This window comes from Peromyscus leucopus, chromosome 12 (genome assembly GCF_004664715.2).
Source record: "Peromyscus leucopus breed LL Stock chromosome 12, UCI_PerLeu_2.1, whole genome shotgun sequence".
Lineage (NCBI taxonomy): Eukaryota > Metazoa > Chordata > Mammalia > Rodentia > Cricetidae > Peromyscus > Peromyscus leucopus.
In genome coordinates this window covers 59,079,764-59,103,605 of record NC_051073.1, presented here as the reverse complement: position 1 = coordinate 59,103,605, position 23,842 = coordinate 59,079,764, and the positions used below count along the sequence as shown (strand labels likewise).

At 46.5% G+C, this 23,842-nt stretch overlaps 1 protein-coding gene across 1 annotated transcript in view; it reads left to right on the top strand.

Moving 5' to 3' along the window:
- Positions 1 to 22,496, top strand: part of Golgb1 (golgin B1) — a 65,637-nt gene extending 43,141 nt beyond the window's left edge. The window contains exons 14-23 of the mRNA XM_037209774.1: positions 144 to 5,275; positions 6,102 to 7,980; positions 13,623 to 13,801; positions 14,699 to 14,852; positions 15,047 to 15,184; positions 19,307 to 19,450; positions 19,599 to 19,696; positions 20,200 to 20,334; positions 21,456 to 21,561; positions 21,794 to 22,496. Of these exons, the coding sequence (XP_037065669.1) occupies positions 144 to 5,275; positions 6,102 to 7,980; positions 13,623 to 13,801; positions 14,699 to 14,852; positions 15,047 to 15,184; positions 19,307 to 19,450; positions 19,599 to 19,696; positions 20,200 to 20,334; positions 21,456 to 21,561; positions 21,794 to 21,928 (8,100 nt within the window). The 3' untranslated portion in view covers positions 21,929 to 22,496. The remainder of the gene's footprint in view (positions 1 to 143; positions 5,276 to 6,101; positions 7,981 to 13,622; positions 13,802 to 14,698; positions 14,853 to 15,046; positions 15,185 to 19,306; positions 19,451 to 19,598; positions 19,697 to 20,199; positions 20,335 to 21,455; positions 21,562 to 21,793) is intronic.
- Positions 22,497 to 23,842: the final 1,346 nt, after the last annotated feature.

Sequence of the window (23,842 nt, the reverse complement as noted above, 5' to 3'; positions counted from 1 at the left end):
GTAATATAAAAGAAGTTTAGACCAGAAGGTTCACAAATTTTAGAAAATTCATGAAATGTTAGTTTGTAATGGCTTTTTTTTAATGCTTTGTGAAATATTTGATGAAGGTCTTTCTTGGTGTTTCTTTTGTTTATTTTTAATAGGTCAACACAGCTGGTGTTACTGTGGTCAGCAAGAGCAATTCTTCTACCGAAGAAAATGGACAAGATGTCCTAGAGAACACATTATCTCAGAAACATAAGGAACTAGCAGTTTTACTAGTGGAAATGAAGGAAGCTCATGACGAAATCGCGTTTCTGAAGTCACAGCTGCAGGGCAAGAGGCCCGATGGGGACCCTGAGGTCCTTGACCAGACGGAGGTGAAGCTGATAGGGCATGAAGGAGCACCTTCTGTGACAGCGGGAGACATCCCCCTTGTGCCCAATGAAGAGAGCGGCATCCCAGGGGCTGCAAACGAGGAACCGGCAAGCACTGAAGATCAGCATCCAACATCTGAGGCAGGGTCTGCAAATGACGCTGCAGTGGGATTGAACTCCACAAAGCTGCATGGTGTGGACAAATCCCCCTCTCTCTCAGATGCCTGTCAGTGTCACCAGGATGAATTGGAAAGTCTCAAGTCAAAAATTAGTGAGCTTGAGACAAGCCTTCATAAGGCAGAAGAGATTTCTAAGATAAATTTAGATGAGAAAGCTAAGGAAATTAGCAGCCTAACCCAGCTTGTGGAACAATTCAGGAAGAGCGCAGAGGATGCCCACAGCACGCTCACCACCGTGTCTGAGGAAAGAGACCAGCTTCTTTCTCGGGTGGATGAGCTTAGTGTCTTAGCGGAGCTGAGGGCTCAGGTCCAAGAATTGGAGGGCAGCCTGGCAGCAGCAGAAAAGCAAAGAGCTCTGGACTACGAAAGCCAGAAGACTCAGCACAGCCTGCTCACGGAACAGATCCACAGCCTGACTGTAGAAGCCAGATCAAAAAATGTGAAAATGGAAGCTCTCCAGAGGGAGCTGGATGATGTGCAGCTGCAGTGTTCTGAGCAGGCCACCCAGATCAAGAGCCTGCAAAGCCAGCTGCAGACGAAGGAGACTGAGGTGCTCGAGGGGGCAGAGCACATGAAGGACATCTCTAAGAAGATGGAAGGCCTTTCACAGGCTCTTTCACAGAAGGAGCTGGAAATAGCCAAAATGGAGAGAGACGTGGAGACACTCCAGCAAACCATCCAGGAGAAGGACCAGCAAGTGACAGAACTCAGCTACAGCATGACAGAGAAAATGGTTCAGCTTAATGAAGAGAAGTTTTCTCTTGGGGTTGAAATTAAGACCCTGAAGGAGCAGCTCAATTCGTTGTCCAGAGCTGAGGAAGCAAAGAAGGAGCAGGCCCAAGAAAATCATGGCGTCGTTTCTAGTCCTGGTCAGGACGTGTCAGGCCCGGCGGGCCTGAGTAAAGAGGAGCTGCAGCGGGAGCTGGAGCTCCTGAAGAAGGAGAGCGACCAGAGGAAGCGGAAGCTCCATGCTGCACTTCTTCACCGAAAGGAACTCCTCCAGAAAGTCAGCACACTGGAGGAGGCGTTAGCCAAGGTGAGGGAGGAATCAAGCAAAGAGATGGCACACGGGGTTGGTGAGAGGAAGAAGCTGGAGGAAGATCGAGAGAACAAAGATGGACCAGAAAAATGTGGAACTTCTAAGTGTCGAGAACTAGAAGCTTCTTTAAAAGAGACGATAGCCGAAAAAGAAGTAGAACTGGAGCGTGTCAGGAGAGAGTTGAAAGACAAGACGGCAGCGGAAGAAGAACTGCAGGCTGTGGTCCAACAGATGAGTCAGAACTTGCAAGATCAGTCAAAGCAAATAGATTTGCTTCAAGCAGAGATTATTACAAATGAAGCAACTATTCAGAAATTGACCACGGGAGCCCCGGATGCTGGGGATGGAGACTCGGCAGCACCTCTAAAAGAACCGGTGGTAAGCAGCCCGCCCAGTGCAGGCGATGGAGAACACTGGAAGCCGGAACTAGAGGGGAAGATAGCAGACCTTGAAAAAGAAAAGGAACAACTTGAAAAGAAGCTTTACAAAGCCTTAAGTTCCCATAAGGCAGTTCTAAAAAGGGCACAAGAGAGAGAGAGACATCTGAAGGACGAGCTCGGGAAACAGAAGGATGCTTACAATCACCTTCAGGAGCAGCTTACTGAGCAGAGTAAGGAAAATGAGAACATTGGGGACCAGCTAAGGCAGCTTCAGATCGAAGTGAGGGAGTCCATGGACAGAAAGCTCCCAGGTACTGACCAGCGGGAACCTGGTCTTCCCACTCAAGGTTTAAAGGAGGTTTCACTCGAAGACACAGAACAGCAGCCCGCCCAGCCTGCTACAGAATATAATGCACACACAAGTCAGCCTTCTTATCCTGGAGGTGCAGAAGCTCTCCAGGCTACGGTTGCCCAGATTAAGGCCCAGTGGAAAGAGATGGAGGTCGAGAAAGAAGAGCTGGAATTGAAAGTAAGATCTGCAGCAAGTGAGCTGACTAAAAAATCAGAAGAAGTACTCCTGTTACAAAAGGAGATAAATAAACAGGGCTTAGAAATCCAGAATTGGAAAGCAACATCCCATGAAGCCGAGGCCCACGCAGAAAGCCTACAGCAGGAACTGGAAAGGAGCCAAGTACAGCTTGCTGGCCTGGAACATCTGAAAACATTACAGCCCAAACTAGATGAACTGCAAGAGCACGTGTGCCAGAAGCAAGAAGAGGTCAGCTACCTTTCCGGACAGCTTGGTGAGAAGGAACAGACCCTCAGCAAAGTCCAGGCCGAGATGGTGGAGCAGGAGCATTTAATCAAGGCTCTGCACACACAGCTGGAGATGCAAGCCAAGGAGCACGAGGAGAGGCTGAAACAGTTCCAGGTGGAGCTGTGTGAGCTGAAGCAGAAGTCAGAGGAGGCTGGAGAAGAGGCCAAAGTAAAGCAACAGATACAGAGGAAACTGCAGGCAGCCCTCATCTCCCGCAAGGAGGCTCTGAAGGAAAACAAGAGTCTGCAAGAGGAACTGTCTTCAGCCAGAGATGCCGTGGACCACCTGACCAAGTCTCTGGCGGATGTGGAAAGCCAGGTTTCTGTTCAAAAGAAAGAGAAAGAGGCGTTCCTCGGAAAGTTAGCCCTCCTTCAGGAAGAAAGAGACAAGCTCATTGTAGAGATGGACAAGTCTTTGCTCGAAAATCAGAGCCTTGGCGGCTCCTGTGAAAGCCTGAAACGAGCTCTGGAGGGCCTTACCGAAGACAAGGACAAGCTGGTGAGGGACCTGGAGAGCCTGAGATGTTTGAAGATGGCAGAGAGCACCGAGTGGCAGGAGAAGCACCAGGAGCTGAAGAAGGAGTATGAAGTTCTTCTGCAGTCCTACGAGAACGTGAGCAACGAGGCCGAGAGGATGCAGCACGTCGTAGAAGGCGTGAGGAAAGAGAAGCAAGAGCTGTATGGAAAGCTGAGAAGCATGGAGGCAGGCAAGAGGGAGGCAGAGAAGCAGCTGCAAGACGCAGAACAAGAGATGGAAGAGATGAGAGAAAAGATGAGAAAGTTCGCTAGGTCTAAACAACAGAAGATCCTGGAGCTGGAGGAAGAAAATGAGCGGCTCAGAGCCGAGGCCCAGCCTGTAGAGGGCGCCAGAGAGAGCATGGAAGCTCTTCTTTCTTCCAACTCCAGCCTGAAAGAGGAGCTGGAAAAGGTCACTTCTGAGCACAAAACCCTTTCTAAGGAGTTTGAGGCTTTAATGGCAGAGAGAGAGATTTTGAGTGAAGAGATTCGAGGTCTGAAGCATCAGGTAGAAGACGGCGTACTGAAACAAGCTAGCCTAGAGGACACTGAGAAGTCCGATGAACAAAAGGATGTCACGGAAGAGGTCAAGCAAGCTATGGTGGGCAAGTCTCAAGAGCAAGAGTCTCAGAGTGTGCATGTTCAACTTGACGATTCAGAAGGTATTCTGTCAGTGAACAGTGCCAAGCCTGGCATTAGTGAGACTTTCAGCTCCCACGATGACATCAGTAACTACCTCCAGCAGCTTGATCAGCTCAAGGGAAGAATTGCTGAGTTAGAGGTGGAGAAACGGAGTGATAGGGAGCTTAGCCAGACACTAGAAAATGAGAAAAATGCCCTCCTGAATCAAATATCGGCAAAGGATGGTGAACTCAAACTACTTGGGGAAGAAGTCACCAAAATAAACATGTTAAATCAGCAAATCCAAGAAGAACTTTCCAGAGTCACCAAGCTGAAAGAGATGGCAGAGGAAGAAAAAGATGACTTAGAAGAGAGGCTCATGAATCAGCTGGCAGAACTTAATGGGAGCATTGGGAATTATTATCAGGATGTTACAGATGCCCAAATAAAAAACGAGCAACTAGAATCTGAAATGCAGAACCTTAAAAAGTGCATGAGTAATTTAGAAAAGGAAAATCAGCAACTGGTCAAAGAAAAAACCAAGGTGGAGTCAGAAATCCGCAAGGAGTACTTAGAGAAGATACAAGGGGCCCAGAAAGAACCTGGAAATAAGAGCCATGCAAAGGAGCTCCAGGAGCTGTTGAAAGAAAAGCAGCAGGAGGTAAAGCAGCTGCAGAAGGACTGTATCCGGTACCAGGAGCGAATCAGTGCTCTAGAGAAGACAGTCAAGGCTCTGGAGTTTGTCCAGACAGAATCCCAAAAGGATTTGGATGCGACCAAAGGAAATCTGGCGCAAGCCATTGAGCACCACAGAACGGCACAAGCGGAATTATCTAGCATCAGAGTACTGCTCGATGACACACAAAGCGAAGCCGCGCGAGTGATAGCGGACAACCTCAAATTGAAAAAGGAACTTCAGTCCATCAAAGAAGCCGTGAAAAGCCAGATGAAACAAAAAGATGACGATCTGGCGCGAAGACTGGAGCAGGCAGAGGAAAAACACCTGAAAGAGAAGAAGAACATGCAGGAGAAACTGGATGCTTTGCACGGGGAAAAGGCCCACGTGGAAGAGATGCTTGTAGAGATGCAGGTCACGCTGTCCAGGAAAGACCAGGACATGAAGCAGCTGCAGGAAGGCCTGGACAGCACCGTGGCCCAGCTCGCAGCCTTTACTAAGAGCATGTCATCCCTCCAGGATGACCGCGACAGGGTGATCGATGAAGCCAAAAAATGGGAACGGAAGTTTGGTGATGCCATTCTCACCAAGGAAGAAGAGATCAGACTCAAAGAGGAGAACTGCATTACTCTAAAGGACCAGCTTCAACAAATGACCATCCATACAGAGGAACTGAAGATCAATATCTCCAGGTGAGCAGGAAACCATTTTCCCTCCAGAGAGAATTGTGAAGGCAAAGAAAGTCTCTAAATTGTTTTTATTTATTTTATTAGAATTACAGAGCCAGTTTTTGTTTTAAATTCCCTTAGAATGTACATCCTCTTTACCTTCTGACTTTTTTTTTGCCATTTTTGTAACTTGTTATAATTTGTATTATCATAAAATCATTAACATAAAACCACTGATGTATTTTTCCCCCATATCTCCGTTGAGAAATGGCCTAAGTTTCTCTTCATTTTTGTGTCTGGATTTTTTGACAACCTGACTACCTTTACCTAGATTTTCACCAGCTTGCTCCCAAAGGATAGCTTTGGTGTCCTAAGTGGTCTGCTGTCCACCTCTCTGCTCTGTATGTTGGCTAGCAATTCCGTCCTCACACTCTTGAATATCACCGTCCAAGCTCAGGAAGCGACAGCGCCCCCACCCTTACCGTGTCTCCCCTTTTGTTTCTTTACTGTGTCTTTTGCCAGGATTATGACTTTAAAGAAACCCACCATTAGCTTGTCTGGAGCAAGGTAGAATAAAACAATGGGGGCTGGACTGATTTGCTGTTCAGTGTCTCAAACGGATTACTAAAATAAGGAACACAGTTTCATGATTCAGAGCTCTGAGATGCGGTTGTATGTCATTTTCCTCTGTGGTGGATCTTGTTAGTATACGTGTATAGATGCAGAGAACTAAGCTCTCTATTAAAGCCTTCAACAATGAATGTTGACTGATTTGTAGATCAGTTAGGTGTACGTCATATAGGTAATCTCTCCTTCTCTCCCCCTTTTCTTCCCCGCCCCTAACCCCTAGGCTTGAACATGATAAAGAAATGTGGGAGTCCAAGGCCCAGGCAGAGCTCCAGGATCAACAGAAATTTTGTGATACCCTGCAGAGGGACAACAAAAAGCTTATGTCCCAATTAGAAGAGACTCAACAGCTGTACCACAATTCTTTGAATGAATTAGCTAAGCTGGAGTCAGAACTTAAACATCTCAATGACAAGTCAACTGACTTAAATAACTCTCTAGAAAAATGCAGAGAACATAAAGAAAATTTGGAAGGGATCATAAAGCAGCAAGAAGCCGATATCCAGAATTGTAAGTTCAGTTATGAACAACTCGAGACTGATCTAAAGGCCTCCAGAGAGCTGACCAGAAGGTTGGATGATGAAATCAAAACCAAGGAGGAGAAGATTATGAGCCTGCTTTCTAGCAAGGATGAGGCGATCCAAGTAGCTGTTGCCGAACTGCAGCAGCAGCACCAGAAAGAGATCAAGGAATTAGAAAACCTCTTGTCCCAGGAGGAAGAGGAGAATGTTGCCTTAGAAGAAGAAAACAAAAAGGCTATTGAGAAAACCAATCAACTTATGGAAACTCTGGGAAACATAAAAAAAGAGAACCTTGACCAGAAGGCACATCTCGATTCTTTTATTAAATCTATGTCCTCTCTTCAGAATGACCGAGACCGTATAATAAGTGACTATCAGCAGCTGGAAGATCGACATCTTTCTGTGATCTTAGAAAAAGACCAACTCATCCAAGATGCTGCTGCTGAGAATAATAAATTGAAGGAAGAGATTCGAGGGTTGAGGAGTCATCTGGATGACCTCAATTCCGAGAATGCCAAGCTGGATGCTGAGCTGATCCAGTATAGGCAAGACCTGAATGAAGTGATATCCATAAAGGACTGTCAGCAGAAGCAACTCCTTGAGGCTCAACTCCAGAAGAATAAGGAGTTGGAAAATGAATGTACAAAATTGGAAGAGAAGCTGAAGGGGTCAGAAGAAGCCAGGCAAAGCCTGCAGAGGTGCTCTGAAGCCCTCCAAGAGGAGAAACGTGCTTTGTCTACAGAGGTTGAAGGCTTGAAGAGACACGTGGCGGCCTTGCAGGAAGAAGGAACCCTCGGGGCCCAGCTGAAAGTGAAAGACGAGGAGGTTCAGAGGTTAAATGTGGCGCTCTCCTCCTGCCAGAAGAGAACTGCAGACCTGGAAGAGGAGCTCATTTGTGTCCAGAAGGAAGCGACCCAGAAGGTCAGTGAGATCGAGGACAAGCTGAAGAAGGAACTGAAGCATCTCCATCATGATGCAGGGATAATGCGAAATGAAACAGAAACAGCAGAAGAGAGGGTGGCAGAGCTGGCCAGGGACCTGGTCGAGATGGAGCAGAAGCTACTCACGGTAACCAAAGAGAATAAAGATCTCACGGCCCAGATTCAGTCTTTCAGAAGGTCAATGAGTTCCTTGCAGGACAGCAGAGATCATGCCACCGAGGAGCTTGGCGATCTGAAAAAGAAGTATGATGCCAGTCTGAAGGAGCTGGCCCAGCTAAAAGAGCAAACGGACTTAAGCAGAGAGAGTGACGTTCTTCCCCAGGCTGCCTTGCCCCTGACCACCACTGAGAACAGCCTGCCCCGCCTTGAGAAACTTGACCAGCAGCTCATATCCAAAGACAAACAGTTGCTTAATTTATCTTCCCAACTAGAAGATTCTCGCAACAAGATGCAGACCTTTTCCAAGGCTATGACCAGTTTACAGAATGAGAGAGATCACCTGTGGAATGAGCTGGAGAAATTCCGGAAGTCGGAGGAAGAGAAGCAGAGGGCTGTAGCTCCTTCACCTGCCTCCAGCCCAGCTGAAATGCAGAGCTTGAAAAAAGCTATGTCTTCTCTCCAGAATGACAGAGATCGATTAGTGAGTGTGTGTTTCAGATCTGTGTTTGAGAGGTTTTGAGCCATTCTTTACATTGATTTTTATCTCCCTAGAAAAGGATAAATTCCCAAAAAAAAAAAAAAAAAATTGCTGGGCGGTGGTGGCGCACGCCTTTAATCCCAGCACTCGGGAGGCAGAGGCAGGCGGATCTCTGTGAGTTCGAGGCCAGCCTGGGCTACCAAGTGAGTTCTAGGAAAGGCGCAAAGCTACACAGAGAAACCCTGAATCGAAAAACCAAAACCAAAACCAAAACCAAAAAAAAAAAGAAAGAAAAGGATAAATGTTTCTATCTGTAGAATCTGTGTATAAAGTCACCATCATTGCTGCCTATTTCCTAGAGTGCTTGGGTCTTAAGAGAAACAGACATGCTGTTGCCGTTAAGAGAAACAGACATGTTATGTTGTTGCCATTTCCAAACTTGACTTTTCTTTGCACAGCATCTGCATTGGTTGTAAAAGGATTAAAAGATAGCATTCTGTAAGTGGCTCCAGCATTTCAAGCAGGTTGATTGGAAGAAAATCACTCGGTGTCTTTTCACAATGGTGGTTGAGCACTTGATCGTCCACTGGATCAGGGTAGTAAGAACTTAGCTCGTCTTAGAAGTGTTGCTCAAACCTAATTTGTCAAGAAAGAAGTTATATGTAAAAGAGATTTTATAAGACTTTTTAAGGTTCGTGTTAGTGACTGGCTTTGTCCTCTGATCCCCAGGAAAGCTTTATTGGGGTACACAGTGTATCACCACAAGATTTTTTAAAGTGAGTGTCGCTAGGCATGGCAGCACATGCCTAAAACTCTAGCACTCGGGAGGCTGTTGTGAGTTCAAGACGAGCCTGGACTATGTAGCTCATTTCAGGCCAGGCTGGGCTATGTAGTAAGACTGTCTCAAAACCATTTTTTAAAATCACTATTCAGTCATTGGTTGTTTGCAAATGAACTATTGTCCATTCCTTTCTTCCTATCTTTCTTTTCCTTTCCACTACCGCAATGTATTCCAAGGCTCCTACATGCTAGGCAAGTCCTTTACCACTGAGCTCCATCCCTAGGTTGGGAATTTATTATTATTTTGTTTTATTTATTTTCATTTATTATTTTGAGATAGACTGTTGCTAAGCTACCCATGAAATTCAAGGTCCTTCCTCAGCTGCCTAAGTAGATATGATTGCAGATACATAGCGCCATGCCTGTTTCTGCCCACTTTCTTTCAATTAATTTTTTTCAGAAGTGAAGAAAGGAGGTTAGAGAGATAGCTTGTCTTGTGCTTGAGTTGGACTCACAGAACCCTTGTTAAAAGAGCAAAGATGGTGGTCCTTGAGGTTCACTGGCCAGCCAGCCTGGCCTATGCAGACAAGCACCAGGCCAGTGAGGAACTCTGTCTCAAAAACAAACAAAAAAGTGCTTGCTGCCCAAGTATAAGAACCCACACATATGTCTGGATGCTAAACACACCAGGAAAAAAACAAAAAAACAAAACAAAACAAAACAAAAAAAAAAACAAATGTAGCAGCACCTGTGATCCCAGGGCTGCACAGAGATAGGCAGGTCCCTGGACCCCACTGGCTAGCCAGCCAAGCCAAATTGGTGATCTCCAGGGTCAGTGAAAAAGTAACAACAGACCCTGTCTCAAAATATAAAGTGAAGAGAAACAGAGGTAAGCACCTGATGTCAGCCTTTGCCCACACATGCCTGAGCACCAGCGGTTCTCAGCCTTCCTGTAGCCAGAAGTTTTCCTATGTCCCGCCAGGTCCGCAGCCACTCAGACCCAAGTAGACACACAGGCTTATATTAATTAAAACTGCTTGGCCTACCACTGACTAGTGCTTACACTTAAACTCAGCCCATTTTTGTTAGTCTAGATATTGCCATGTGTTCTGTGGCTTTACCTGTGTGCCAGTACATGCTGCTCCCTGGACGGTGGACTGGCAGCTCCTGACTCTGCCTTCCTCTTCCCAGAATTCTCCTTGTCTGCTTATCCCACCTATACTTCCTGCCTGGCTACTGGCCAGTCAGCGTTTTATTAAACCAGTATACAAAAGCATTATCCCACAGCACCTTCCTAATGCTATGACCCTTTAATACAGTTCCTCATGCTGTGGTGACCCCCAACCATACAGTTATTTCATTGCTACTTCATAACTGTACTTTGCTACTGTTATGAATCATAATGCAAATATCTGATATGCAGGATATCTGATATTCGACCCCCAGGTTGAAAACCAGTAACCTACAACATGTACACAAACTCACTTGAAAACACACACACACATACACATACACACACACACACACACACACACGCACACGCACACGCACATGCACACGCACACACACACACCCAAAATTGGATTTAAAAATAAAAAATAAAAAAGCTGTATAGCACCAGAGGAATATACCCAAAGTTATCCTCTGGCACCCAGGCAGACACGTATACACACATGTGCCTGCACCCTCATGAACATACATATACTTCATACACATTTATGCCTGAAGGCTGTAGTTTATGTCATGCTGGGATTCATTATGTGCTAAGTCACAATCCTGAGTGGTTCCAGCAGATTCTGTTAGCTGTGCTTTCATTCAGAGATTGCTTACTATAAGTTTATGCATTGTCAACACTGGACAGTATTTTGTTCTCTCACCCCACCCCACCCACCCACTTTTGGTCTACTGAATATTGAAGAGACACGCCTTTTTAAAGAAGCCATATCTCTGTTTCTATAACTTGCAGCGAAACTGTTTCTTAAAACTGTCACTCTGATTTTCCATCACCTAACCATCAAGATACCTGATTCTGTTCTGAATGTCTCAAACAGCTCCCCTCTGACCTTCAACGTCCCGTGATAAGCTTCTTCACCGTCAACAGTATTAACAACACTGCTTCCATTGGGTAACCTCTCCAGTAGATGACAAATAGGCTTGTGGATAAATCATTCTCAAGCTCTTGCTTTCTTAGAACTGCCTGCTCAGGAACCTTTAAAAGGCACATGACTGTCTAGAAGAGGCTTAGGACCCCTGCCTGGGTTGGCCACTCAAGACCTCCTGATTTGCCCTCGTCTTTGCAGCCTTTTTACTGGTTCTTATTGTGCAGGTGGCCAGCCCACCTCCTCAGCACACAGCGATCGCAGCGAGGACCTCCTGCCCCCATTACCATCCTGCTGCCTTCCTCACTGCTCTCTTTTGGGGGTCATTCCAGATCCTAAACTCCCTTCCCACACTTCCCAGTTGCTTGGTTCTGTTTTGCCTCCCTACTTGCCAGGTGCTTGCCATGCCTGCCGAACCGTTTGTCTCGCGTGGCCTGCACACGAGGGCCTCTGCCGCTGGGCATCTCATCTGCTCTCAGCCTTGTCTTTTGTCCCCACGTGATGTTTCTGGTTTTGTCGTCGTGTTGTCGTCGCCCTCCCTGTCTTGGTTATTTACTTTATGTGTGTGGACGTTTGCCTGCATGTGTGTCTGTGCACCACATGCATGTGTGGTGTCCTTGGATGTCCTCAGACTGTGGTAACCGTTGTGAACCACCATTCTAGAATTGAACCCAGGTCCTCTGGAAGAGCAGACAGTGCTCCTAACCACTGAGCCATCTCTCCAGCCCTGCTTCTTAATTAGTAAGAAATTCCTTTTTTTCTTTAAATGTATTTTTTTTCTTGTTTCATGGGTGGATTTTCTAACTTATCTCTCCAAGGATGGTGGTGTTTGGCTGTTGCTGTTTCACGTATGTGTACATACTGTGCACGTATGGCACATGCAGGTGGTTGTGGAGGCCAGAAGAGCGAGCGCATTGGAATTACAGGCAATGTTGAGTTGCCCAGCATGGGAATTGAACTGGGGTCCTCTGGAAGAGCAGCAAGGGCTCTTCACTGCTGAGCCACCTCTCCACCCATTTTGTTTCTGAGGCAGGGTCTTGTCATATAGTTGAGGCTTGCCTAGAGGGTCAGTGTAGCCCAGGCTGCCCCCAAACTCACAGTCCTCTCTACCAGTCTCTCAAAGGCCAGGATTGTGTGTGCACCTCCACACCTGCCTGTCTTCTTCTGTGAGTTGTCTTGGTGATTTGTTTGTATTGCTGCTGTAATGCTCCTGATCGCCAACATTCTCTCTTGCCCTTCATCACATGCGATTGCCCCTCGCTAATGTATTGAATCACCGTCTGAGCAGTTGCTTTTCATCCCCGATGTTAGCCTTTCTTCAGATGAAGAGCAACCATCGTTTCACCTTCACATGAGGAGTAGACTCTAAGAAGCTAGTGGAAGGACTTGGTGTGAGGTCACTGCAGCGTGATCTTGTTGAGCTTATGGATAATGGCCCCCAAGTTGGTGTCTTTGGCGCCTCAAGGTCTGGTGAGATTTTTGAGAGATCTTTCATCTCCTCTTAAGAAGGAAATCAACATCTTCAAGCTGAGTAGGGAACTGGCAGGAGCACTCACAGCGTGCATCACCAATCGCTACTGTTTGAGTACTCTAATTTGGGCTGGTATTTTCCTGCTTTGAGGACACATTCTTTGCCTTCTCCAGAGAGTAAAGCTCGTTTTTCCGGGTGGATACCAAAGGGTGGAGCTGAGGATTTGGAATGCACTTGCTTCCGAAGCAGCTCTGCTCTGGTCCCCCTTTTCTCAGCTCCCGACCCCCTCCAGCCCCATCACCGTTTTCTCCAGAGGAACCTGTGCTGTTAATTCCTGAGCCCATTGAAGGTTCTGCAGAGCAAGCTCTGTTGGTCCTTGGCTTCTCTGCGGCCAGTTGAAGACCCAGCTTTCTCAGAAAATGTGTGAAGTCGGTTACTGTTAGTCATCTCCTTTCCAGCCTCAAGCGTGTGTTGCCGCTGACCTTGGTTGTCTTCCCATTCTTGTGTTTGGTACTTTTTAAAAAGTGGCATTAACGTTTGTGAGTGGGTGAAAGGTGTGTGTGTTTAAGACTGTTGTCCTCCCCAGATGTCCTGACATTATCTCTTGACCAGACTTTTAGTGAGTATAGAATGCAGTTTTGCTAAAGGCAAGTCTATCATAATAATCATTAACCTTGTGTGAGATGTATTATTTTCCTTATTTAATTCTCATAGTTGAACGAGGAAAAGTGCTATATTGGTCTTCATTTAGTAGGTCAGTGAAATAAAGACTTACATTGTCTCATATCCAAGAAACAGGGTATCCAATTCTAGAGCAGCCCAGGGTGCACACCTTCTTTGAGTGAACACCATCTCAGCTCGAGTTAAGGCTGAAGTCCAGCTGGGCTGTGACTTGGTGGTAGAGCACTGGCCTGTGTGCCTGAGTGTGGGGAACAAGGACAAGACAAAGAAGCAGACCGCAGCACCGAAGACCACGCTGCTGGTGTTCGTTTAGGAAACGGAGGAGCATAACAAGAGCGCATGTGTACGCGGGAAGCCGCTCCTCACATTGGCCGGTCACAGTAATCTGTGGGTCCTTCCAGTCTGTCTCGGGTCAGAGTTGGAGCTTCGGGCCTCTGAGGCGGGGTTATGGGGTAGAAGTAGAAGGAATGCTTAGGCCCTGAGGCCTTGATGGCCGCTCCTTGGCTGTCAGTGGACTGTGGGAGGCCGCGCACAGTCTGTGGTGTCCCTGTGGTAGGAGCGACTGGTCAGTACGGGCTAAGAAATGAGTCACCCTTTGCTCCCTCTGGTTCAAGCTGCAGGAACTGAAGAACCTGCAGCAGCAGTACTTACAGATGAACAAAGAGGTCGTGGAGTTACGTCCACTCAAGGCTCAGCTTGAGGAGCATCAAGAGCAGACAAAATCCCTGCAGACGATGAACGAGCAGTTCAGGCAAGAAAACCTCGCCTGGCAGCAGGAGCTGCATCAGCTCAGGTCGGACTGGTCTGCATTTTGACCTTCTTTACTGTCTTAACATTTTACTTTGAAATAGTTGTTGATTTTATAGAATGCCGCGGAGATAGTGAGAGGACGTTTGTGTACACTTCGCCTAGTTTCCTCCAGTGAAAGCATCCTATGTGATGTGTTACACATCACACCCAGCTGGTTTGTGCCTAACAAAGAAATGGCTCCACTCTTTACCAAATTCAGGAAGATAAGTAAATAAAATAGCAACAACTAATGTTTATTATTTAATGTTTAATACGTGCCAGGCTTTGTGTTTGATGAGTGATGTGTGAGATCTCATTCAGTCCTTAACAATAGTCTTAAGGAATAGCTAGTTTATTCCTACTTTATTGAAGAAATTTGGCAAGAATGGCATGTCCTCAGGTCTCACACCCAGTATGTGCAACAACCAGAATTCTAAGTCCTTCAGAGCCAACCCCGATGCTAATTCTGCATCATGGGCGTGACTCTGCTGAAGGACTGCGGTGGTCTCCGGTGCCCTGCATGGTCTCACCGTCCTCATTCCATACGTATTTACTCTACACACTGACTCCTGCAGTTCTGAACTTCGGTCTCTGCATTCCTCCTGGTGTCTCAGGCTGAATTTTCGTGCTGATTTTGAATTATGGTTCCCATTTGGAAACCCAGCTCTTTGCCCAGGTTCCCAATCCAATGGCAGTTCTTCTGTGAAGACACTTCAATCCCTAGCCCCGTCACTGCCCTGCTCTCACTGTCTTACTGGGTGTTTCCACTTGTAGAGTAAATTTCACTCTGATCTGTATTAGTTATACTGCATTGCTAATATTGCATAAGAATGTTTTGAATATGGAATTTGTCTGCTTTGCATCATGAGTGTATTTGAGCCATTTTTTTTTCATGGTGTAGAATGGAGAAGAATGCCTGGGAACATCATGAGAGAAGGATGAAGGAACACAATATTATGGCCTTCTCAGATGACAGTCAGCAGTTTGACCATCTGCAGAATCTCCCGAGGCCTTCCTCACAACCTCAGATCTTCCCCTCACAGCACCAAAGACAGGTGAGAATGTCCATGTGCTTTGCCACTCAGGGTGCCGCTATCCAAAAAGCATCAACCTCCTCGAACTGCCCATCTGCAACTATTAGACAAGCCTCCTCCTGACTTTTTCTGGGTGGACATGGTTTCTTCTAGAGGGGAGGATTAAGTATGAGCAATCTTAGGAGACAATTCCAGTGATGTTTGTACCCTGGCAGGCGTCCCCAGAGATGTCAGATCCCCTCAATGGGTCACAAAACCTCGTTTATGAGACTGAACTTCTCAGGACTCAGCTCAATGACAGCTTAAAGGAAATTCACCAGAAGGAAATAAGAATCGAGCAGCTGAACAGCAAGGTCAGTGTTTTGTGCTAGACTGAAATTCAGTTTCTTTTTTCTCTTCCTGGAGGTAAGATTCAGCACAGGCACCCAGCTTCAGCAGAACTTAGGAACAGAAGTTTATAAGAGTAAGTGTTTATTCCAGAGCAGAGGACATGGGCCATGTTCTCCTTGCCCTTGGCAGGTCTTTGAGAACAACTTGGAAAACCCATACAGAAGGTTCACCCCATCTTATCACTTGTTAGGAATATATAAGCATCTCCCTGTCCACCTCCCATGAGTCATTGTCTTTCTATTGCTCTCTGATTAGTCAAAGTGTTCTCAGTGGCTCCTCCCCAGTCCTGCCCTCTTCAGAGAAGCCTAGATTGGTAGTCTCTGCCTGAATTAGAAGTTATTCATGAGGCTAGTGAGACTGGAGTCCAGAGGTCTACCTGGAGAAGAGTTGTAAACGCCCCCAAAATACATGCATAGTTTGGAGTGGGAGTGCGTGCATCTTATCACAGGAACTCACATAACATGAGCCAGTGAGACTGCTCAGGGGGAGAAAGTACTTGCCTCGAAATCCTGATGACTTCAGTTTGATCTCTGGATCCCACAGTGGAGAGACAGAATCAACTCCCGAGTGTTCTTTTCTGTCCTCTACATGTGTGGTGTAGAATGAATATGCCTACACTCATGCACGAGTATTATACACACACACAAACAAACACACACACACACACACACACACACACACACACACACAACTAATAACATTGAGATTCAAAATCATAAAAATCAGGAGATGGTTTTCCCAGATGAGGAGAAAAGGCCACAAGTACTAAGTGGCTTGCTCAAGGCTTCAGTCACTCTGAGGTCAGTGGTTATATATGTGGCCAGTGTGCTTGCCACACTTAGAGATACTCATTAGATGTTAAATTCAACCAACACTGAAATGTCAGAGACTTCACTGGCTTTGGATCCTAATGAGTTGATGGAAGAGCCAGCCCTGGTTTAGTTTGGTTTGGTTTGGTGGGGAGGGTCTCCTCTGACCTACCTGTTTCCAGAATTGCTGACCTTTGTCACTCTGTGGCTATGAAGACCCAGTGGACACCTTTCAGTCCACTTCAGTTCTTACTCCTCTCCACATACTAGCCTGTGGCTCTGTCTGGCATCTATCCTCCTGTGACAGCATTTTAAACTAAACAGAACTGTTTATAGATGATGAAATCAGTCACTTTGGTAGATGATACCAGCTAAAAATTGTAAATGTTTTATTGAAGTTAAACATAAAAGTAGGGGCTGGAGAGATGGCTCAGAGGTCAAGAGCATTGACTGCTCTTCAAGAGGTCCGGAGTTCAATTCCCAGCAACCACATGGTGGCTCACAACCATCTGTAATGAGATCTGGTGCCCTCTTCTTATTATGTATACAGAACACTGTATACATAATAAGTAAAATAAATCTTAAAAAAAATTAAAAAATAAATAAAAGTAACAGATCATCAGCATAGCATGGTACATTTTCACAAAGTAAAGAGATGCGTAAGAAGCAGTCAAGATAAAAACCATAATGTTCCACACCCCCACAAGTCCCTGTTCCTCTTCCGATCACAGCCACTCACCTTAGAACTAAGTGCAATCACTTGCAGTGTGAACAGCACTACTATAGGCCTTTGTCACTCTGGTAAGAAACAGTTCTCTTTAGAACTTAGCTGTGAGGAAGGCGCCTCCTCCCTAGCTTCCCTCATCATAGTAGTAGTTAACAGCTACTGGTTAACAAGTAGCTCTCATTTGCCGGCTGAGAGTCTGGCAATGTGGTAGGCACTGAGGACACACAGGAAACCTGCAGTCATTGGGGTCCCAACCAACTAGGAGAATTGCTTCTGGGGACTTGAGTGAGATGACGCTGAAGGGCTGTCATAGGTGTTTCTCTCTACTCCTGTGTGCCCCGGTTCCTTTGCTGGAGGCTCAGGTTTTCTGCACAGTTCTGACTTAGCTAAATGTTTCTGTGTGGTGTAGGAATATGTTAGAAACTTTAAAACGTGATGGATGGAATAATGTTCCTCTAATTTCAGCGGCTTAAATTCGGTTAGCTTGTGAGGTAGAGCAGAGCGCAGTGACTTAGAAGCCTAAGTTGGTTTGTGCATTGCATGCCTTTGTGGTTGCCACTCCAAAGCAGCAGTGCATAAAAGAGCAGTGCTGTGTTCCGGTGAAACTCACTGACATTGAGAGGGCAGTGGTCCCTGGATCACATGCCTGCTCCTAAACTCCAGGAACCTAAACAGATGCAGACAACATCCGAAATGGATCATGGGGGTGGCTTATTAGCCATTGGCTACCTGTCATTTGCTGTTTGGAAGCCTTGCTTTTATCGAGTTTCCTGGGCCTGCCCTCTGTCTCTAGATTTACCAAAGACAAAATGTGAAGGTTCTTTTCAACACTGAGGAGTTTTGTTTTGTTTCTGTTTACTTGTGTTTGGGGTAGCTTGGGCTGTTCATTATGACTAGGAACGTCTTCTTCCTCCTGTGTTAGGAAAGCATTGTGTTACTCCTTACCCTGGAGTTCCTATTGTACGCAGCTTTCTGCTCTCAAATTAATATTGCTTCTCAAACGTTTACAACCTTTTCTTCAGCAACAGCTCCTGACACCCATGACTTTTCTGCTGGCCCTTAGCTTGGGCAGCATCATAAAGCAGGTGGATCTCAAGACTTAGAGAGACCCATACCTGTGAGCTTTGCTCTGGGAGCTATTGGTGTCATGGCCTTGACAAGTATAAACTTACTTCTTTTTTCCATTTGTAAACAAGGATGGAAATCCTTTCTCCGCTTCTTTCAAGAAAGACAGTATTTGTCCAAATGTTTCGTGAACTGAACCTTGATCTTCAGAGTTACAACCACACAGAGAGTCATCTGGAGCAGTGTTCAGTTACAGACCATGTTTGTAATCATGTGTGCTCTTCTGTGTGCATCAGATGCATTTTCCTGGGGTGTCTCTAGAAAACTGTTTTCTCTAAAACATTGATAAACTTTCCTACACAAACACTTAGAAAAGAATCCTCAAGAGAAGACAAGACTTGCAGCTAGATTTGTCCATTTCCTGTGATACAAGCCTTCCTGTGTTTCTGTGATGGGGTACTCAGAGGGGACATCTCCATGGCTACTAATGTATCTTGGTATTAATCATAACTAAAGTTTAAAATGACAGCCCACAAATGAAGAATCAGAATTCTGGTTCCAGAGGAGTCAAATCCCAATCAGCTGGTAGACGCTACACCAGGTAAATGTTTTCACTCGTTGGAGAAAGAGAGAGAGAGAGAGAGAGAGAGAGAGAGAGAGAGAGAGAGAGAGAGAGAGAGAGAGAGAGAGAAAGGAAGAGAGAAAGAAAGAAAGAAAGAAAGAAAGAAAGAAAGAAAGAAAGAAAGAAAGAAAGAAAGAAAGAAAGAAAGAAGAAAGAAAGAGAAAGAAGAAAGAGAGAAAGAAGAAAGAAAAAGAAAATGTTCTGGCTCAGAAACCAGTGGCTTAGATTGCTTTGCCAGGCGGTGGGCACCCTGACACTGAACTTGTGCAGGGACAGATCGGACCACTGCCTGTAACTTGGGAACCAGAGGAAAGATTGGCTTTGAGACTACTATTTCTACGTGTGGGCATCTGAGCTCCCACTCCAGTCTCTCCGGTAGACATAGACACATGATGATGTATTTCTGCTCTCTCAGAAACATATCCACCCAGCCATACTATTTATTATACACCTTTTTTAAGTGCAAGCTTGTTCTCTGGCTGTATTGAGCTCTGGGCCTTGTTATTTACTAGTAATTCAAACATGGACCCAATCTACCACCCTCTGCTTACATTTCTGGACTAGCCTATTCTACTGGAATGTTTGTTAGGGGTTTCTGCTTAATCATTGTTCAGCTCATAGACCTTGGCACCATTAAAAATAAACCAGTTTCCTGCTACTCTTCCAGAATAATTTTCCTTTTGTGGCTGAAACATTTAGGCATTTTTCCCTTTGAAGAAACGTACTGTGGTGTGATTCTAAGGTAGGTCCTGTGTTACAAATCAGGTCCTGACAGCTCAGGCCAGTTGCCTTAGTGCTGCTTCCGGTGATGTGGTCCTGAGGGCAGTACTCCCCTCTCCCTTCTCCCCTCTCCCTCCTCCAGTTCTCTCAGCTGCTCGAGGAGAAGAATACCCTCGCCATCCAGCTCAGTGACGCCAGCCAGAGCCTCCGGGAGAACCAGCACCACTACAGTGAGCTCTTCAAACGCTGTGCTGTCCTGGAGAAGCAGGTGCAGGAGCTGCAGGCGGTAAGGCCAAGGCCGCAGCAAAGAGTAGTAGTGGTAGTCGGGGGGGGGGTGGGGGGAGCTAGGGGCTGTGGACCGCTTTCGGTTTGCAGACATACAGTATCTGAAGAGTTTCCATCACGACCACTACCTACGCTGCTGTGTTTTCTAGGGGTCACCAACTATAGATGTTGCTCCAGGAGCACCGCAGGAAAAGACTCAAACTTGGAAGAAGAGTAATCCTGAGGCCACAAGGGAGCCACAGCCAAGGTAGAGGATCAGGACTTGCCCTCCATCATGCACTGTGTGCAAAGAAATTGGGTGGTAGACAAGAGAGGGCGATGGGAATGAATATATATGATAAAGACACATTATCTACATGTGTGGAGGTGTCATAACGAAACCTATGGTCAGTGTACACCATTTTAAGGAAATTGGGTTGTAATCTTGGTGGAGGTAGAGTTCACCGTCTGTACTTAGCGTGCCCTATTATCTTGACTAGTGTCACAGAAGTGAGGTAAAGACTGAACATAACAATACCTAACAGAGGGTGTGTAAGAGTGAACAGGAGTTATAGTAAAAGTGCATACATACAGCGCTACAAACGGAATTGAAACTGTTCCGCAGGCTCCCATCTCTCAGTGGGTATTTTCTGCTCTGTTTGCTTCTGTGTTAGTTTCCCTGTTTGGCGAAATGCTTCCAGCCTTGTGAAGATGTATTAGAGGTTGTGTTCTGCATCTAGTTGACACCCTTTGTTTGCCTTTACCCTCAAGTTTTTCCAAGGCCCAGGAGCAGCTGCGCAGCACCAAGCAAGAAGTGAATGAGTTAAAGAAGCTGCTGGAAGAAGAACACGACCAAAGACTGGCCGCTGAAAGCGCCCTCTCCCTGGCCGAGGAGCAGATCAGACGGTAAGGTGTGGGGGGGCCTTCTGTCCACTTCTCCCCGTTCCTGACCTTGCTCCTGCACATTTCTGCGGCCAGGCTCAGGGTGAGTTAGGATCTTAATCTCCCCTTGACATGGTCCTGGAGTGCCTTGAGAGTCATCACCGAGAAGCACAGTACTTCTGGAGTTTCAAAGGCTTGTGCTGGGATTTCTTTCCTTTGCATCCAGATCCAGCATATTCACAGCTTTTTGTTTTCAGCGCCTGTCTAGGTAGCTTTGAGGGTCGGCTCTGTGGAAGCACAGTACAGCATGGTGGAGGGGCCATACCAAGACTTTCAAGCCTGTTTGTTCATGGCTATTTCTCTGCCACTTATGAAATTGTTCAGATTTCTGAAACCTCGTCTATGGGGAGGTTTATCCCCCTCCGGTGTCATTCATCTGCACCCCTTGAGGCAGCTTAGTCAGGATGACTCTGGAGCCTGTGTCTGGACCACATTAACTTAAGGTTAGCCCCTTCCCACTTTCCTTCTGGCTGAGAGCAGAATGGAGCGCGGGCTGGCTAAGGATGGCCCACGTAGACCAGGGTCAGATTAAGGCATTTCGTCTCTGCTGAAGAAGAGAGTGGCCCACCGAGAAGCAATGTTCCGCTGATGGAGATTCCCTGTGTGGGAAGAAACATGAAGAGGAAAGGGGCGTGGCCTTCTCCCCACTCCAGGTGAAATGTGTGTCCCTGTAGGCAAATGAATGATGAGACGTGCCCTTGCCCTGTTTTCAGAGACCACTGAGTAATGGCAGCTTCTCACAAACGGAGAATTTCCCAAATGAAGTTATAAGCCAGTCAGCAGAGGACTGCAGAGGCTGCCAGTCAGCTTCAGTCTAAGTTCAAAGCCAGCCTGGGCCACATAAAAAAAAAAGGGGGGTGGGGTGGAGAAGGAAGGGGAGAGAGAAATTAGTGAGTTTCTGAATCAAATGTGGAATCGAGGGGGGAGGAACATGAGGCATAAAGACAAACGGGTCTTGGATCCCAGTTCCATTGGTTGTTGGTCATGCTCCCGAGGACAAGACACTAACCAGCTTCCCAACCGGAAGGGTGACTGGGAAGATTCTCATGCAGCGGACCCGTGTTATATCTTCTTCCTCAACACAGGTTGGAGCAGAGTGAATGGGAATCAGCCCGGACTCCTATCATTGGCGCCTGTGGCTCTCAGGAGACGTCTGTGTTAATAGATATCCCAGACAGCAGCTATCGAAGGGTAAGGGAGGAGGGCCACAGAGAGGACTCTGCTCTGGGACTGGGCTGCAGGGATGGAGGTGGCCAATGTTGTAGGTGTCCAGCCACTGAGGAAACCCTCGCAGGACGCCTCCCTTCTGGGAGGACAGGATGGGCTTGACTTACATGCAGGATTACTGGTGAAGGGAAAGAGCCCTCAGGTGGAGCTTGGACTTCCCCGTTTGTTGTTATTGTTGTTACGTTGTTGGTTTCAGACCCGGAGTGGTGTTGGATGGAAGCGGGTTCTGCGTTCACTGTGCCATTCCCGGACCCGAGCACCGCTGCTTGCAGCCATCTACTTCCTGATGGTTCACGTCATTCTCATCCTGTGTCTCACAGGTTACCTGTGAACTTGACTTCAGAACGTTTCATTCCTTCGTAACTAATCAGAATTGTTAGTTCCATTACAACCTTCCCACCCTGAACCCACCTTATCTCCTTGGGAAGTTCCTGTAACAACAAAGGCGGCTCTGAGAACAATTTGGAGCTGCAGGCCCGGTGTGTCCTATTTTCTGGATGTGCCAACACAGGGGTCCGGAGACCTTGCGGGGAGCATCACCGCTTCTAGCCTGGAGAACTTGAGCTACCACACTGCTGTGCGGGTGTGAGTTATTCCATCTTCAACACCATTGTCACCTGCCTCTGGGAACAGGGCTGAGGCAATGGAAAGAGAAGGCAAAGCACCCGAATCCAGACCTGACAGCAGGGTCACGAGTGGCTCCCGCTGTACCTCTCTCTTCTGTCAGCCACTGGTTTTCTCATTATGGACATGATGTATTTCCTTCCTGGGCCGATCATCTGAAGAAGAAAGACTGATGGGCTCATCAGATCTTTGTTCCATGGTGATTAAATTTTAGTCACAACATCCTAAGAACTTTCCTGAACTACTGTAAAATAATAAAATTATTTTCAGAATGAGTTGTGTCGGCACAGATGTTATGGACCTGTGTTTGCACTCTATGGAGAGTGAAGGATGGAGGAATGCTTACTGGGGCAGAAAGTTGTGAAAATCCTCCCTTCTCACTGGCCAGCATCAGATGGCTGTGAGCATCCTTCTAGCCTCAGCCGCTGGAGCTGAAGGAGGTGAGGTATAGTGAAGACATCCATCCTGAAATTGAGTTAAAGGAGCAGAATCAGGGGGTGTGAAATTCCTGAAGCCTTGTGTATAGTTCTGAGAGAACTCTGGAAAATATTGGGCCACCAGGTATGGTGGCACTTACCTGTAATTCCAGCACTTAGGAGGCTGAGGCAGGAGGATCATAAGGTCCAGGTCAATCTTGTCCATATAGTAAGTTCAAGACAGCATGTGCTACATAGCAAGACTGTCTCGAAGGAAACACACACACACACACACACACACACACACACACACACACACCAGCAAACAAACAAAAAAAGTTTCCTAAGACAGGCCCCCCAACACACACCCAGTGCAGGAGGGGAAGTTTTGTATCTCGTGCACGTTGGGTAGGTATAATTATGCTTTTATATGATGTTGCTTGGGAAAAGCTAGCTGGCTGTCTCAGTGTACATGTGTATTTTGAACCTGATCTCTTTGGTCTCAAAGCCTTGCTATTCCTGCATGTTACAGTCTGCTCCTCAAGGGATGAACATGGGGTATTTGTAAAGGGGAATTGAGTTTTCTTGGTGTCATCTCTGAAGTTCTATGGTTTCTCCAGAGAACTGCGTTGCTGTATGATGTGTTATAATGTCTGCTCTGATAATTCTAATTTTGACGTTGGATTAGAATTCCAAATTAGCTAAGATTTCCCCTTTCTACATATTTCTCTAAAGTAGCTTTATCAGAACAAATAAGATGTCCCAAGTCCAGCTTCCATTTGGAAGTGAACTTAGAAGCTTTCTATTCTGCAGAAACGCTCTCTTATGTCATAGACTGGTTTCTCCAGTCCTTCTGGGACCCTCTCAGGGTTCATTATCTCTAAGCCAATCAGGTCAGAACTCCACAGATGACCAAGGTGAGGAGAGCCAGGGTCAGATTCAATAAATTCTTAGTAGGATTAATTTTCAACCAGAGATCCTTGGGGCTTTATTTGCCTCATCTTTGTCACTGAGGGCCCCAGGTTGCCGGTGTGTGTGTGTGTGTGTGTGTGTGTGTGTGTGTGTGTGTGTGTGTGTGTGTGGTGTGTGTGTGTGTGTGTGTGTGTGTGTGTGTGTGTGTGTATGTGTGTGTGTATGTGTGTGGTGTCCCCCTGGGGGATTATTTGTAAAGCAGCCAGTAAAAGCGAAAGGGTCTCTTTCATTGG